General features: G+C 38.5%; 1 protein-coding gene across 1 annotated transcript; it reads right to left on the minus strand.

Moving 5' to 3' along the window:
* Positions 1-2,462: 2,462 nt before the first annotated feature.
* LOC134349637 (homeobox protein CDX-1-like) lies at positions 2,463-10,867 on the minus strand. Its single transcript, XM_063054245.1, has 3 exons — positions 10,049-10,867; positions 5,336-5,481; positions 2,463-4,304 (listed from the first exon to the last, which is right to left on the minus strand). The coding sequence occupies exons 1-3, from the start codon at positions 10,473-10,475 to the stop codon at positions 4,110-4,112; spliced, it is 768 nt and encodes a 255-aa protein (XP_062910315.1). The 5' UTR covers positions 10,476-10,867; the 3' UTR covers positions 2,463-4,109.
* Between the last annotated feature and the right edge of the window lie 7,774 nt (positions 10,868-18,641).

Raw genomic sequence — 18,641 nt, forward strand, 5'->3', positions numbered from 1 at the left:
GAGAGGATGGAATTGTGTGCAACAATTACTTTTTGACGGAAATTTTGTATCGTTTATTGTCTTTAATCGTTTTATCAAATTGTCCTTCTGGGTCGGGAAACTTGGACTCCATCCCCTTATTTCATATATTATTTTTAAAAAACGACCCCGAGTAAAAATATATCTCCTAGCGTTTCAATTTTAGTAGTTTCCAATTAATTTGTTCTCACGTTTGTGTTGTATGTTGAAGTACAGTGAATTTGTGCCCAATCTGCCTTTTGCTGTGAAATTCTAGTTTATGATATTTTATTTATCCTCAGCAGCTTGTTTCATTTAACAATAAAAAAAAGTTCAAAATGCTGTGAGGTTTTGTGGTTAGTCTGGAAGGTCGTTAGAGGTTACAGCGGGACGTCGATAGGATGCAGAACTGGGCTGAGAAGTGGCAGATGGAATTCAACCCAGATAAGTCTGAAGTGGTTCATTTCGGTAGGTCAAATTTGAAGTCAGAATATAATATTAATGGTAAGACTCTTGACAGTGTAGAAGATCAGCGAGATCTTGGGGTCTGTGTCCATTGGACACTCAAAGCTGCTGCGCAGGTTGACAGTGTTGTTAAGAAGGCGTATGGTGTGATGGCCTTCATCAACCGTGGGATTGAGTTCAAGAGCCGTGAGGTAGTGTTAAAGCTTAGTTAGACCCCACTTGGAGTACTGTGTTCCGTTCTGGTCAGCTCACTACAGGAAGGATGTGGATACTATAGAGAGAGTCAGAGGAGATTTACAAGGATGTTGCCTGGATTGGGGAGAATGCCTTATGACAATAGGTTGGCGAACGGCCTTTTCTCCTTGGAGCGACGGAGGGTGAGAGGTGACCTGATAGAGGTGTACAAGATGATGACATTGGCCGTGTGGATAGCCAGAGACTTTTCACCAGCGCTGAAATGGCTAGGCAGTTTCTGGAGTAGGTTACGTGGTCAGCAGAACATTGTGGGCCGAAGAGCCTGTAATGTGCTGTAAATTTCTATGTTCTATGCTTATTTGGTGAGTCAACAAAGGAGAGGGAAACTAACATTTCAGCTTGATAATTTTCACCAGAGCCTAATAATTTAAAAGCTTCTCCCTCCATGGATGCGTTGTTTCTGACACCTGCAGTGTTTTGGGAGTTGTATTGATTGCTTTCACCTTTGAGGTGTGCCTCAGGATTTTCTTCTGCGTCATTTGTCCGGTAAGTACATCACGCGTAGTGAGTGGTGCCAAACCCGAGCACGGTACCGAAGCGCTTGCTCCAGCTGCTGGACTGTATATTCAACTCCAGTCCAGTACAGCCAGGGAAGATGAGTTGGATACATCCTTATGTTGGATTTATTCGGAACACTCACAACACGCTGGAGGAACTCAGCAGGTCGGGCAGCATCCGTGGAAACGATGAGTCGATGAGTCCTGACGAAGGGTTCCAGCCCGAATCGTCGACTCATCGTTTCCACGGATGCTGACCGACCTGCTGAGTTCCTCCAGCGTGTTGTGAGTGTTGCTTTGACCCCAGCATCTGCAGAGTATTTTGTGTTTGGATTTAATCGGACTTGAACAAAGGAGAGCTTTATGCGCATCTGTGAATATACTGACGAAGAAGGCCTTGCAGCAATTTAAAAGGTAAGTAACACATTTGGTAAGTAACGCGAGGAATGATCCTGCTCCTGTACTTGACCTGTCAAGATTCTTTAAAATAACGCATGGAACTATCCGGAACAGCCCCAAGGTATTAATGCAACAGACACATTGCACAACTGTGTTTAGTATGGCTGTATGAAGCCTCAGTACTCTTCTAAAAGATCACACGTGGATGTCTCATGCCTCTGAATGACCTCACAAATGTCAACTCTAATCTTACATTGTAGAACAGTTTGGCAGTTGCCATCAACCGCGTGGATGCATATATTCCTGCATTATGCCATTCTACCCCAACATGCTTCTTGGCCACGTTGCTTAGACCTGTAAATGGTGAGCCTCGTCATTCACGGGAGAGGAGTATCGGCGTTCTCATGATGTGAGCCTTGTTAAACTGGCTCAGGCCTGGTCAGTACTTGGATGGGAAACAAACTCGATTTGTCAAATCTAATTAGCTTGCTACTTGGGGAAAGAAATAGTCCCACAAGCAAAATGAATCAAATAAGGATTTCAGTTGCATTGCCCACACTATCAAGCAAATGGTGTGAATTCATTTACTTCATTCCATGGATTAGAACATCAAATCTGGAAGTTAAAACTGGAGGGAGGTAAAATTGTTAGAACTAGTTCCACTTGACCTTAAATCTGACCCATGTTGTACAACTACCTGTAAATCTCAATTGGTCCGTGGTTATGGGCAGTACAAATGACGTACAGAAAGACAGATAGAGTGAGTTTTTTAAATACATATTGTATTCCACGGCCCTCTTTAAGTGACAATGAGCAATTTTAGTAAGATAAATTGCTCAAACAAGGGAATCTTTCAATAAATTGTTTATTTCCAAGACATTTCTTTAACATCTGTCACTTATGGCAAGTGGGCTTAATTTACCACAGCTGTTTTGTATAACTTTCAGCGATTTTGTTTTATGTTGGTGCTTCCTTGCTCAATTTGCCCACGGCCTAATTAAATGATTCTTGTCACACTTTTTCTTATTTCACGCTGTTCTGTTTTTCTTCCAATTAGAAAGACACTAGCTTCTTTGGCATATATTTTGTTGTCTCACTCTTTGCCAACTTTTAATCTCCATGCTGACTTTTGCCCTGAAACCACTGTACAAACAGCCGTTCCGATCGGGTTCGCCACCAAACACAGTTTATGGTCTGCTGTTTCACAGCAACGCATAGCAACCAGTAAGCTCATGGGCAATAAGATCAATTATCTAGCTCTATTTATTCGATAGCATGTAGGAAGTATCAAAGTACGTTTCCAGCACAATGCACAAAGTGATAATGTGACCTATTCCACTCTAGCAAACAATCGACGGATCTCCTCATGCCAATCGGCGCAAAGGTTAAAGAGACTGAATGGCAGTTTCTACTTAATCATTTTTCTCTAGTGGTGTTTCAATTTATTCTGGAACAGAATTAAATCAAAAGATTTTGGTCACATTTGCACATGTTCTAAGGTTCCATCTTTCGCCATTCATTTTTGCATTTATTATAAATGAAGATTGGGCTGTAATATGGCCAAATCAAAATGTAATGTAGTCCTATATTCTAAGCACACAGGTAATTGCCAGAGCATTATAAATGCAGCTCGCAAAAAGTTCAATATGTGGATGTCCTTGTGCAGCAAAGATTAAGTATTAGCGGATCGTTAAGCAATAGTTGGTGATCCACTATAGTAAAACCAATCCATTAAAACTTCTGAGAAAGTGCTTTCCCTTCTTTCCAAATGCAACTAAAATAGATGGTTTATTATGCTCCGTACCCTGGAGCATAATAACAACAACGACCCGAGCCTCTTTGTCCTTCCCGTCAATAAAAAAAAACATTGTGCTGAAAAGTTACAGCTGACATTCTGAAACTTAAAGAGATAAATCAGATTCTGTGATTCGGAATAGAGGCTTCAAAATCTACATTATAATAAACTAGCCAACTCACAACTAACGCGAAAGATTTACAATAGTATCTCTAAAGGGGAAAATACAGAAATTATTTACATTGAAAGATGAAAACAATTACAATACGTACAGTACAATTAGGTGCATTTCTGGGGGAAGGGAATTCACATTTGAAATGTCAAAATGCATCTGGTAGTGTTTCACAGACTCGGATATAATCTAACATTTGACAACTATATTAAAATATTTCAACAATATAAAGCCTGAAAGACCCTGGAAAAAAAAATCCCAATTACAATTGGTTCACATTGTCAGAAGGTCCGCGGCCATCTTCAGTTTCCTTTAGTGTTGAGGCCCTGATTGCTTGATGCATGAAGTCTGAAACAAAATGCCCAAGCAAATTGTTTCATTCTAAACCTCCAATGCTGCCAGTATGAATTTGTGGAGTGCTGTAAAATGTCCTCTCGGACACGGAAGAGTCTGGAACTCCTGGCTTGAATAGGCACCAGTTCACGCTTTGCCTCTATCCCTTCGGGTGTAGGTAAACATCTGTATGGGTTCACTGAGAGACCGTGCCAGGTAAAACCGCGCTGCTGGCCGCCCCCATTACTCCGCCGTTGGTAACCGACAGAGCACCGGCTGTCCCGGGAGGAACCGGGCTTAACTGGGCCGACGCCTGTTGAGATTGCTGTTGTAACTTCTTCTTCGTCATTTTCCGCTCCTTCGCCCTTCGATTCTGAAACCAGATCTTCACCTAAACGTGACGAAAAGGAAACCAATTTAGTACAGTCAAAAAGTTTCACTTCAATGTTAGGATTAAATAACTCATAGATTGTAGAAATTAAGACTACGGCAACTGAGAAAAAAATTAAAAGAGATTGCATTTGTATAATTTATGTTTATTTTTTAAAATAAATTATTTTCTCCGTTTAACAATCCGAACAAACTGTTAAAACTGATTTGTTACGCGATGGAGAAATCTTTAAGGAAACAGCTTTTGGTCGCTTGTCGCCAGATTTCAACACTTGTCGCCATAACTCTTCGCAGGCGCGGCCGATTTCTCTAGAAACCGCGTACTGAACGTTTCAGCAACTGGATCTAATTGACCGAATAGCAGGGATGTGATACATCACAAATTCGGTTATATCAGCTACAACATTTAATTGGAAGTTTCTAATTTATTTTCAGGACATGCACACACACGATTAGCCCATTTTCTAATAGTTTGACAAGCTGTTATTTAATTATTAGATTTATCCACGAATATTACCTTTTAATTTTACTTACATTATTATCCACTCAATGGGAGAGATTACAAACCATTTTATAGCCAGCTATTGCATGTGGTATGTGATTAAAGGAAGTTTAGAATCTCTGTCCTAACCTGCCCGTCTCCGCTTCTGGACCTCTAGTTGTTAGATAGCACAAATACCGACTCTCCCGATATATTTGGAAAAGTAATTATAATTGTAACTCGTTTTATTTTTTAAGATATTCTGACTTTAGAAGTTACATTTCATGCTCTGTTACATTACAAAGATAGTTTGCTTGACGCTATGAGCCTTACTGTTCAATTATCAGAAAATTGCTCATAAAACGTAAACCAATTTTGTGATCTATGTTAATTTTCCTTCAGTCAGACGTGGAAGAAGAAATCGGATTACAGTCACTGGCAAGGTGACATATCCAAGCCGCTCTGCGGATACGGTGTGCGCGACCTAAGGGGCAGCTCTTAGATTTTGTTTAGAGTCCGCTAGGATGCCGAGTCTTAGCGCCGTCACCTACCTGCCTTTCGGAAAGTCCCAGGTTCGCAGCCAGTTCCGCTTTACGCCGAATGGTGATGTAACGGCTATAATGGAACTCTTTTTCCAGTTCCAGTCTCTGGTGATCTGTGTACACCACCCGATATTTGTCCTTTGTTCTCGTTTTATCTATATAAAAAAACAAATAAGGGCGCTTAAATAATAGTAAAAGCGAATTGCATTGTATGATGTGCTTTCTCTCGAATTCCTTAACCCAACGCCTGAAAATGCATGATGGAATTATTATTAAACAACTTGTAAGTATCATATAAGTATTTTTGAAAGCTCAGTTTCTTGAATTGTGGACCAGCATTTTTGAAAACAATTCCTATTAAATTTTGATGATACCTACGCCTCTCGAAATTAATGTACAAGGCAAGATGTGTGAAGTTCACAAAAATATGCTAGCTATTTCAGTTTCTCCGTGATAACAGAACGGATAAGGATGATTGATTTGGAAACACTTTAAAAAAACAAAGATGTATATTTCAAAATTAGAATAAAAGGTTAAATGGGGTTAATCGATAGGTGAACTCAGATGTTAAATCAGAGTGGAAGAGCACAAGAAACGCCCCGTCTAACCTACAGAGTGCTGTAAAGAGACATCCCCTAGGGAACAATCAATAGAATATACCTTAGAAGCGTGGCCGGGTTCTACTATGCGGCTATAATTATACATTTCCTAATGTTGCACACCCCCCCCCCCCCACGCTCAGTATATTGTTAACGCTTTACAATTAACGCTCTAAATTTTACGTTTCTTCAATTTTCTTCAGTATTTTTTCTACGTCTTTCTGTGATCCGATGGGGTTACGAGAACTTCCAGAATAAATGCCTAGTTTTCTGGAAGAATTGCAAGTGTTTTGCCTTCTAAACACAGAAACTTCGGGTCAGAGCTGAATCCTCAGGCCCATCGCCAATACATGCATCCTTCAATCAAGATTTAAGGGACGGGTGTAACATGGAAACAATGCACCTCAATGGAGGCGAAAAATGCATGGGAGAGCCCGAAAACAGTAAAAACGATTTAGGTTTCTAAGATCAGAATGGCAGGAAATTCACCAAAGTCCCAATCATTCAGATCTTTAAGGTATTTTAGTAACTTGATTTTAGAATAATTATAAAAATATTCATTAATCTGCGACGGGAATTTGACGATAAGATTTAATGGCTGAAACTGTTTTTGCTGATCGATAATGCATGTTTGGCGGAAATATCGATCCTAGTGTCTTGTGTGGATAATTTAGGTCAAATACTGGCCAGGCTGAGCCCAACACTAAAAGTAAATCAAACTAACTCAAACAGATGCTGTTAAACTAATGCCGGGAAGTGTCAGTAACAAGTCTGAAAATATTGAGTGCAAAATGGGTTTGAACACACATCGAACGCTTTAAGGAGAAATTGCAGCATCTGAGCATTTGGGAGTAATTACCATTCCGCCAAATAACAGCCGTAAATGAAAGCTGCAGGGATACTAGGGCATCCACTCTCCCACTTACATACCACAAACAGGTGTGTTCGTGATGTACAACCGTGTTCACTTCTGAGCGTAGCGAATGGTTAACGGCGGAATAGGATTTGATAACCTCGTTTATTTATATGTGCCCCGGAAGCATTTTATAAAGAATGCAACCGCTATTGGCGCTTCGTATCCAGAAACATTTTTCCCCTCCTGTATTCCGACTTTGAACGCCAGCAGGCTAACTTTGTTCAGATAATTTGCTGCAAACCTCAACAAAAGAGCCCCACGTAGAAACAAGCTTGATGCGGGGAAAATGTATACAGCTGGTTAAAAGCGAACACGGCTCGAACAATGCAGTACAAGGCGACCTTATCAAAGAGATTTTTTCCCCGTGGTGGAATAACAAGCACATTCTGTTTGAATTGGCACTCATGAACAAATGGCGGCCGAACCTTTCATCTCAAACTTCAGCACATTTACATTTAAAACCCCATTCCGAAAGAAAGAAGAATGCCGAAGCATTTCAATGGGGATACGCTTCAAAGATGAAGATTGGCCATTGGAGGGCACAGACGGACATTTTTAGGAGGCAAGAAAATGATCTGACAAATGTACTTTAAAAACAACATTAATAATCTAAAACACACAGCTTATCTCGTGCAGCACGAACTACTGAAATAATTCTCGGGCGCTTATTGGGAGGGTCAGCAAACTCATTGAGAAAGGGATCAGATTTTTGATTATGTATTTTTCTGCGAGTTCATCCAAAACCAAATTCTGAATAAACGTGATAAAGTAAAGGAAACACGGGCACGCATTTCAAAATGATGTGATTTCTAACTTCCACACACGCTAAATTGTTTACACTTTTCCCGAGTTATTACAAAAGGAACCTTATAACCTGATCTACACACATCATAGTTGCTGGTGTGTAACTTGAATTTCCAGCATCTGCAGAATTCCTCGTGTTTGCGCGTATAACCTGATGCTATATTGCTCACGATTGCTTGGGGTCATTACGAAAGCAACATTTTATAAAGTAAAATTCCTTTGTAAATGAAAATATAATAATGCAAGCCATGACATTTGCCATTCGAACGTTTGCAGTTTTAAGATTTAAGCAGCATGTTGTGTTCATTTAGTGATTTTTTGAAATTTGAACAGCAATGCATTTTTAAAAAAATCCTTCACAAGCATATATTAAGTCACGATTTCACATAAATATTTTCTTTTGCAGTCATTCGACTTGCATGTATGTCAGGGATAACACTTCGTTAGTTGGAATAAGTAATATTTATTGTTCCGTGATGGCCTGGGAACCGAATGAAAAGAAAGAGAAAGAGGCTGAAAAGGATCGTGCAGAAACGTCAAAATTCTTTATTTGCTGCGAAACTCGCCACCTTTTCCAGGAGATGGACGGAACAATAGACTGAGGTTGCTGGAAAAAAGGTGTATATCAAAGCACTTCATGTTAAAAGGTCATGACACATTAGAGATTGACTAGCAGACTGAGCGGGGGTGGGGAGGAGATACAATAAATTAAAGAGATTTGCACTCCATATAAATCTTTAATTTACATTACAACCATGGCCAGCACCTGGTCGTGCTGCCTGCCTCTTTAGTTACATCTCAGGTTAGCATTTCACCTATACGGAGGACGGTAATGAAAAATTCACCGATAATCTTCCGTTTCAAAACTAAAAGGACTGTAAGCTTCATTCGAATGTTGCAACGGCAGAATCCTACTTGTAGTCGCTCGGAATAGATTCAAAATATTGTGGTTCAACACCTATTTGTGTTTTACTTAAGGCCAAAATATTCTTGAAAGTCCGGGGACGTATAATCTACTGCGAACGCGCAGATTTGTGAAGATTAGCCATTTTCCAAGTAAACCAAAATTCACTTGGGTCGATTTCTTGTAAGAGTTTTGAGATCGTGGTTAAGGAGTTATGAGGGTAGCTCTAGCCATGTGTTTACATGGAATGGCTAGAGGATGCAGTCGTGCTACTCAGATTGAAGAGCGGGCGTCTGGCGATGGTTAATTTTAGTGAGGGATTGAGAACGCAGCATTTCTATTCTATTATATCAACATTTTCGGTTGCGAGCAGTTTTGGGTAACGCTGGGCACAGAGGGCTGGATGAACAATTCTACTCCAGAGGAGCGGTAAAGCGATTTTCAGATTGGCTATTTATCAAATAATACAGCTTAGTGTTCGGAAAATAGCGGGTACTAATAAAAGTATTTGCTTAATGACTCAGAAACTACTGCTAGTCGACTGTTATTATGGTTTATATGGTCAATCGATAACAGAATTTGGAGTTATAACAATTAAAGTATGTCTCCACAATTCAAGAGGCTTATCCGAATACTAATGAATAAATTAAGCTGAAAAAAGCAAAATAAATAACTGTCACAAACTGCGTTACCGATTTCCTGTCGTTCATTTAGACATTAATTATATTTCTAAGTTGCCTCATAGTGACATCGTTCACATGAGAAGAAATTGACCAATAAATACTGCACGCATGGTAACGGTTCAAAAAGCATTCTGACATCGTATTACCTCCTCATTTGCCATTATTTGAGCAGGATTTTGTAACACATTCACAATAAACGAAAGAGGAACAGACATTAAGGTACATATATTAGGAGGTCGACATTACTTCAAAGCTTAAGACTTCGCAGATCCGGTGGGCGTTTCGTGCAATGGAGTTAAAACATCTCGGGTTATTTGTACAATTGTTAACGGGAACTGGATTATTATTTAAAATCTCAAAATTAAAAACGTTTATATTCATCTTGACGAAGGAGATTCCAGAAATTCCAGGAGCCTGTACAATAAAAGTGTGAGCAATTCCTCAAAGTAATATGAAGTTTCGAGGAGAGGATAAGCGCAACAATTGGATTGATTTCAAAATTTTTCCCTCTTCTGGACGAATTATTTTATGATCATATTTTCTATACGTAGGGTAGGGTGAGAATGACGGGGTCTCTCTTTTGTATTTAGTGTTTGGGCTAATCCCTCTAGATAGAAGGAGCAATCTTTATCACAAGCTGCATTGAGGCGTGGGAAGTTTTATACCATAGAAACGTAATAGCTGTTTTCTTTTTGCACAGTTACTCGAATGGTCAGTATTGAAGAGAGAATGCGATTTTGCCAGTAATGTGAAAATGGAACCTTGGTAGCAATCTCTCTAATCATTTTCTGCTCTGGAGTGTAACTACAATCTTACCTGTTCCTGATAGCTGCTGGCTTGGCTTCCTCATCCATTGGTAAGGGTTGCGCCTTTGGCTATTGGGGGAATGCTGTTCCAAAAGATTATTGTTTAAAGGCTGTATGACGCCAGACCCCGGGGTCTGAACGGAGTTATAATCTGCAGGGTTGTAAGACAGCGTCCCTGGTGAGGCGTTGATGGCGTGGACCGCGCTTGTAGGTGCAGCGTACGCACTCCATTCATCCCGGGGAGGCCCATAAGGTGACGGCCAAGATCCTGACGATTGAGGGTGATTGTCCAAATTTACGCCGGGTACATGATAACCAGCATACTCCGGGTACTGTGGTGGGTTGACGAAATTCTGAGCTCCCAGGTTAATGCCAGAATGCCGGACGGACCCTGGGTACATGCTCACGTCTTTATCCAGAAGATAGCTCACGTACATGTTGGCGGCGGAGCGCAAACGGCATGCTTCTTTGGAGAAATCCAGGTTACTGTAGTTTCAAGACTTTCTTTTTCCTGGTTTGCCACTGTGTCTCCAAAGGCGATCAGGGCGATCCGCCCGTGTCCCACATGATTAACGATTGTTTACAAGCTTCTATTAGTAATGGCAAACTGAAGGTAGGTGACGTCAACTAATTCATACAGCCAAAGATTTGCATTTAAAAAGATAAGGAGACAGGAGCGACTCGATCAAGACCTGCATATTCAACCAAGTATTGTTCGAAAAGCTTCCTCCTTCTACTTCAACCTTCCGCACTTTAACCTCTTGCTCTCGACGGTCAAATCATTTAGAAACTAAAAAAAACAGATTTGAAAGGTTTACTGGTTCTGCGGGTAGCGAGGATGACCCGAACAAGAATCGCGGAAGTGATTCGACACGCAAAGGTCAAGAGGCGGCAGATTCGCCCACTTGGACAGCACATCACCGGCGCGTAGTCCAGTCACATTTTAAGGCATGGCGAGAAAAGGCACGCAAATATCTGGTCCTATACACTAGTTTTGTAAATGACAAACCCCGAGAAGCCAACCCAAACATATTATACTAAAACTACGTGCTAATGAAATGTGTGTGTGTGGGGGGGGGGGGTTGAATGTCAGAATGCAGCTTCTTCTGACGTTTCAACTTTCAAAACTCAGAATGCATGAATGAAACTCCCCAGAGACTTTAACAAATGATTTGAAGATGGTTGAGACTAGCCAAACGGACTGTACGAAGGGCAGAAAATGACGTGTAGTGCAGAACAGATATCGATATGAATTTAATGTTTCTATGCAGTTACTTTGTCAAATGCCAAATGTTCAATGGACTGAAATCATGTTTGAAGATATTCAGGGCAGCAGAGATGAAAGTGTATTTTTACTGCACAGTTTAGAATCGTTATTTTCATGTAAGACATTTTACATCTATGACATATTTGACTTCAAATAAAATAAATATAAATGACATTCGTCGATAATTTAAACCATAGGGAACATTCTGGGTTAATAATACTGAAATATTGAAAATAATCGAAATAAGAATAGCTAAAGTGGAGACAAAGCACCCACGTTCACCCCCCAGACCTGAAACAATAACCGGAGATTGGTCAGAGTTTTATAAAAATAAGTTTCCGAATTTCGTTGCTTTTTATAATTCAGTATCAAAGAACTTCCGTGACAGTTCTCAAAATATTTCATATTCAATACCAGAAGAAGATGTATATGCAACAAGGAATTGACAACGATTTGGGTTATTATTACAATAAAAAATGCCAGAAACATGGAAATGATTATCGGAAGACGGAAGAGTATAAATATTTTGTGCCCTATAAAAGACCGCTTAGTGTACTGAAATCCAGATGGGGATGATATTATAATAATCGTTTATTGTTTAATTTGTCATGTCTCCACAAAACGAGTAGTCGTTATGAACGATATTCGACTCGGCGCAGGAAGTTACAAGAATCGAACCTGACTATTCTTCACATTTGCTAATACAGTCACACAAATAGCATTGACGCTCTTGACTCAACTTTTCCAGAGCATTTTGAGGATTCTTCGATGCGTGGCGCGGAGAGGCGTAAAGCTTCCATTTGAGTCTGTAGTGGTACTATTCAATTACTGAAGCAATGGACGTGGAGAGCTGCTATTAAAAAGTTTTCATTATTATTCAAATATTACAAAGGACAATAAATGTCCTAATTACATAGCATATTGTATCCCACGCACGTTAACCATTTTAAACGGAGGATGATATTAGCAAAGAGACCCTGTTTTACGTTACAAAGTACGGCCATATTGAACATCAACCTGCTGATTCCAATGATACGGATTAAATCGTTACGTTTCAAGCCCTGAATGAATGTGTGCACGGAACAGTACAGGTTGTAGAAGGTGTGTAATTACATACGGTCTAGTACCAGAAGTTATTTGAAAGGGCAATTTCGTTTCTTGCTGGTTACCACCTTCCGCGCCGCGAGTGTGTGAACGAATGATGATAGAAGCCGGAGTAACAACGTTCGGTCAATGCTGACAAATTGGCCAAAAAAAAAAGCTGAGTCTTTTTTTAGAGATAACGGTGAACCGAGGAAATATTTAGCGACAACCATTTATTTTGTGGCACGGGCCACATCTGCGCACATCTGGTTAGGCTTTAGCATTTATCCCGGTGCCATCCGGAGTCGGGCAATCCTACCCAGAGTTTTATTACCATTCATTTTGGGTTTTATAAACCACCCAATCTTCTTCGCCGGTTTTAGGTAAAGCTGCGACCAAACTGAAGTCTCCACGGCTCTCTTCTGGTCGATGTCAACGACATGTTAATGGCCAATTTTAAATCGCGAATTCGATGAAGCAATAAACTTAAAATACAATTTAAAAAGGCGATAAAACTGACAAAAGTTGCTGTAACTTGAATTATATTGCATGATTGTGCTTCATAAATTTCAGCTCGCAGCTGTCTGCTCTGTAAATAGCTTTTAGATTAAGTAATCTCAAAGTGATATATGACCATTAACTAGACAAGTTATAATCATGGCTATTTATTAGACTAACGTGACTCTGGTCTCTGCAGCTTAATCTGCTATAATTCATTTTGTCAAAACAATACACGAGTTATTTTCGTCAAGTTCTGAAAAGCGTATTCGAAAGACGCTTCTGGGATTGAGGGTTGGCGAATGTTCGTTGTAGGTTAGTGTCCAGTTTAATCAGATTCTGACTATTTCCGAGAATTTTACCGATATTCTACAATGTAAAATACCCTAACCAAATCCAAGGACATGTTCGGATGGCCTTTATGTTCAATAAAGGATATCCATCAGCGCCAAAGAAACGAATATTCTAACATGTGGGAATACGGTAAATTCAATATATAGATATATTTATTGCAAAAAAAATTAATTAAAACAAGCCAAATAAGTTTTCGTCTCGCCACTCTTATTATTAACAAGTTCATACCATTTATGCGATTGCTGATATTACGGTTCTGGAATCAAGTATTCTCGTATTTCATTCAGAGTGCAATGTGATGTCATGTTACCTACTGGTTTTTTTCGTTATTTCGGAAGTCTCTTACAATCTTTATTTCATTTGGTAGCCTGGGCTACGTGGATAAGGGTATTCAAAAGGCACAACGGACAGATGATTTATGCTCCTCATTGTTAACCTTATTCCCTGAATGTTACGAGTCCAGCCGGATGATCGTTTTGAATATGGTGTCCCAATAATTCAGCCTGGCGAATCTCTTCTTCTAAGCACCGTTACCCCACAAACTCTGGCTCTGGCTCGCATTGAGGACGGTTAAATCAGATCGGCCTCTGCTCCCAATGGGGTTCGGTCAGTATCCGAGCATCCCCGTCAGGTCAGCACAGAGCGGCGGGGTTCCTTCACAGGTGCAAATGCACTCTCTTTGATTTAAGAAACTTAAATACGTCCAGGTTAAAATTTAGCAATCAACTAAAACCGAGAATAAATAAAAATAAAAATAAAAATAGAAATCGATATAGCTTGCTCTAAATAGTAAGAAGCTGATGAAGCTTACGGAAAGTGGGGTCATTAAACTTGGTGGGAAGACACTGGCGGTTAATAATATGTTACCTGTTCGAATGTAAGTCTGTGCACAGTTGTAGGAATTTACAGTTGGGTCACATCTGGGCGGCTGCTCTCAGTTCTGAACACTGTTCCTTGTGCTAACCATTCACTCAGGTGAATCCGGAGCTAAATAGCAAACTACGAAGGCAGCTTGCAATAAGCCCTGGAGTATATGAAATGAATGAATGGTCTGTTTGAAGAATGAAGCTGATTAAACGATTTGATATGGTATACAGAAAAATATTTCACGCAGTGTCTGGAACAAAGGGCGTTAAACTGAATGTGGGAGGCAGGTTTTTCAGTGATGAAGTTAGAAAGCACATGAATATACTTTTAAAAAGTATTGAATATTTAAAAATCATTCTACCAAAGAAGATACTGAGAGAAGATCCATTGAAAAAGTCACAGTGCAAATGGATAGGTCTTGATAATATATGTTATAGAACAAAAATGGATGAACAGATATGATTTAGAGGTTGTCCATAATCTATTAAGCAGGGTCCACTCAGTTACTAGAGCTTCTACCTGTCTGCTTCTCCCCTTCTATCTCTACTCCTCTTTCACAATCTTTGCCTTTCTGACTTTTTTTCTGTCTGTCTCTACTTCCCTTGTCTCTAACTCCCTATTTCTCTTTTCCCCTTTCTCTGTCTCTCACCATCTCTCCATTGTTCTTTATCCCTCTTCTCTAACTCTCACTCAAATCACTCCACAGCACAAAACATATCTATTTGTCTAGCTCCCTAGTCCCTCTTTTAAACCTATGACTTCTGGTTCACTACCAATTCGCTATGAAAATATAATTTCCCTAATCATTCAGTAACATGTAAAATTTGATCATATGCGAAGTTCAAAAGTTATCCTGGAGTGAATGTTTCAAACTGTCACCAATATGATTAAGAGCAGCTTTTCCTTCACTTAACCTTATTTCGCTATTCCAAAAACAAGGCATTGATTGTTCAGCTGATTTGATCAGCCATTCTAGTTACGCCCCCCCAACGTACCTCCTTCTATCTATTACCTCAGTCATTGCACTGAACTGCAAACAATTTAAACCTCTTTTTATATTGCTGTTTACCTTGTAAATTCATGCTGATATTTAAGTATTTATGCACATTGTATTCCACACCCATACTTTAACCTCTAACTTGTTGTTGTATATAATTTTTTATTCTTTATAATTGTTGAGTAGTGTTTTTGTTGCATATTGCACTAATACACTACAGCAAATTCCCAATACATGTAAATAAAGTTAATGTGAATAAAGTTAATCCTGGATGCTTGATCCTATGCATTTCTTGTTAGAATGTATTGTCAAAACAAGTTATGTAGAAACCCAAGAACTGTTGATATAAAAATCCATATAGTTCTTCTAAATGCATCTCGTTCATAGAAGATATTGGGTTTATTATTACATTGCCCCAATATTCTATTCACAGTTATGATTTTGATTCTTCAAAAAATAATAATATATTCAACTCTGTCTGATTGGTTCAATATCAGTTTCTGTTTAAGGAATGTGTGATTATTTAGCCAATTGGCTGTCTGTGTTAAACAATTTAAGGGCACTCTCCTAAATAACTTCCCCTTTGTTAAATAAATTCAAAGGTGCAAATTTGCTCTGCATCTCTGTATCCAAGCTGACTCAACTGTAACTAATCATAGTTTTCCCTCCAAAAAGAATTTTAAAGGTGCCTTTCAGTACAGGGCATTTAGACCTTTCAGGTGATTGTTACTCATAAATTAGTGGGAGTTTTTGGATCTCTACTTTTGTCTCACTTTTCTAATGACAGGCAATAATTAGGCTCTGAAAATCAGAATCAGGTTTATTATCACCGGCACGTGTCGTTTCCTCAAAATTTACCTCAAAACACAAACATATCCAAAAGAACATTTTTAGTTATTTATACTTTTGTAATCCCTTGGTGATTCCACACAGATAATGTAACCTAATTCAGACATAACTTTAGTAAATTTCCTCTTAGGTAGTGCTTTATCCTTGTTTATGCTTGAGGATATACAATACAAATTATAATGTTATCTGGAGCCTGGAAAATTTTTCCTGATCAATAAATATTCCATAAAACTTTTAAAGTGTTTCTCAGATATTCCTCATCAGTTTTTAAGTTACTTAAGATTCTATTGGTTATTTTACATCATAGAGAGATGCATTTTATCCTGATATATTGCACTTTTGTACAATCTTTCATTTCAAAATTATCCCAAATCTAAACATTGCCAGGCTGCCAGATTCTGTCAGTTTTATTCACAACTAAACTATATTTCTTGATGAACAGCAAACAATCAACATATAATTTTCTATTTTTCCTTTCACTCAAGATTTCATCATTCATTTAGGCTTCAGCTACTTTTTGTATATTGTATTGGAAAGTAGCAAGCACCCTTGCATATGTTAAATCCAAGCCTCTGATGGTAAATGGCTTAAATTCAAATGATCATTCTCTAGTAATATTTGACGCAGTCAAAACAGATCTTACGTTTCCAAAGCAACTAGTTCTTTTGTTTCACCAGAGTAATGCTCTTATGAATGTAAACTCTCATTGTGATTTGTTTAGACAAGATGACAAGACTCAATTGTATGTCTACTTAAGGGCCCAAAGCTCAGCTTAACTTTTCTTTTAAAGATATTGTGGGGAATCATTTACTCCAATAGTTAAGACTCATGATATCAAACATTATTTATAGTTTCATTCAATGAAAGTTCTGCAATGAACTTAAGAAGCTGTCTGTAGGAGAGTTAACTTCTTTGTCCACTCTCAAAATATTACTAGATGTGATTGGTTTGAATAGTGTTAGTACACATACAGTATTCTCAATGAAACATTTTACCTCTTGTGGAAGCTGCTTATTTTCTCTATCAGATGATATCTCCAGGTATGTAGGAATGAGCATCTCATAGCATGATAAAATGAGTTCTAAAAAATGCTGAACGGGTTTTCATTACAAGTTGACATATTAGAAATATGTTGGAACATTGAATGCTATGCTCTACGTGAAAGTCCTTTAGAAGGTTTCTAAATTCCTTTCACTACCCAAACTGACCGTGTGTACAATGGAAGATAATGAGTTATGTTCAAATTACGTTGTATTTTGTAGATCATTAATTGTTTTCCTGATGAAATTAGACCATTGTCCTGAAGCACTCTACAACTCTCAAGTACAAGTCACAGCTAAAAACTGTTCTGGAATGATATGATTCTTGCTTTTAATCCATTAGTTTATTGTTATTGTTCCAAGGTCTTCATTCAAATTCTGTGAATAGAGATTGAAAATTTACAAACGTTGCACATGTTTATTGTTGAGATCAGATTATGACAATTTAAATTCAGACTTGAATGCCAATAACAGGTAACAAAAGAAAAAATGACTAAGGGAGAGAGTGTGAGAAAGCTTGCAAAGAGCTTATAAACAAACCCTGGAAAATTACATAACTCATGTTGTATTTTCAAATGATTTTAAGTTGTGATCATAAAAATATAGAAAATAAAAGAAGAGTAGTTGTCACATTCCCAGACGAGCTAAAGAAGACGGAACTTCACTCAGATTCTGAGACACTTACAGCAAGATGTTCTGAAAATAGAAAATAAGTCCTTCCATTTATAGCTTTGAAAAGAATGGAATATTTCCTTTATCTCATTTTTTTTACTCTGTCACATTGATTTTCTTCATTGTTTGTCTACATTGATTTTCTTCCCTGTTCCCATTCAACAAAATCCTAGTGCGTGGGTGTGGAAGGAGGTAATCAGGTCTCAAACTTGTAGTAATCAAAACAGAACTTTAGTCAATGTTCAAGTTAATATTAAACAACACCACTCATTTTAACTTGAGATGCATGTAGCAATAATTTCTGGCCATAATCTAGTTAAAACAGAATATTTTGGAATACTCATGAAAAAAATGCAGAGGCTGGAGATTTAAAACAAAGATAAAAGTCATTGGAAACACTCAGAACTGTAGCCTAGCATCTATGGAAAAAGAAAGAGTTAATGCTTGAGTTCTTCAAAAGGTCTTCAACTGGGAGCAAAAATGGTATTTCTCCTTCCACAAATGCTGCATAGGTGGCTGTGATTTTCCAGCATTCTCTTTTCTTATTTGATTTGAAATTCTTATTTGATTTGACACCACAAGAAATCTTGTATCTAAGACTTTTCATCCAAATACTCAATTTCAAACATTCTCTGTGAAAATTCTTCCTTTTCTTTAGTGCACAATAAGTCTCAATCTCAATAAGATCCATACTAGTGTCTTTAACTTAGAACATATGTACATGTCCCTGGGTACAGACACTTAAACAATATATGACTACTTTCACTTTCATCTAGCTTGGAAGTATTAATCTCTAACTGTAATAAAATCATAGAAAACCACAACACAGAAACAGGCCCTTTGGTCCATCTAGTCAGTGCCAAACCATTTAAACTGCCTGAACCAATGAACCTGCACCCAGATCATAGCCCTTCCTACCCCTCCCATCCATGTATCTATCCAAGCTTCCCTTAAACTTCAAAATCAAAATCGCATC

The sequence above is a fragment of the Mobula hypostoma genome, chromosome 7 (assembly GCF_963921235.1).
Source record: "Mobula hypostoma chromosome 7, sMobHyp1.1, whole genome shotgun sequence".
Classification (NCBI taxonomy): Eukaryota; Metazoa; Chordata; class Chondrichthyes; order Myliobatiformes; family Myliobatidae; genus Mobula; species Mobula hypostoma.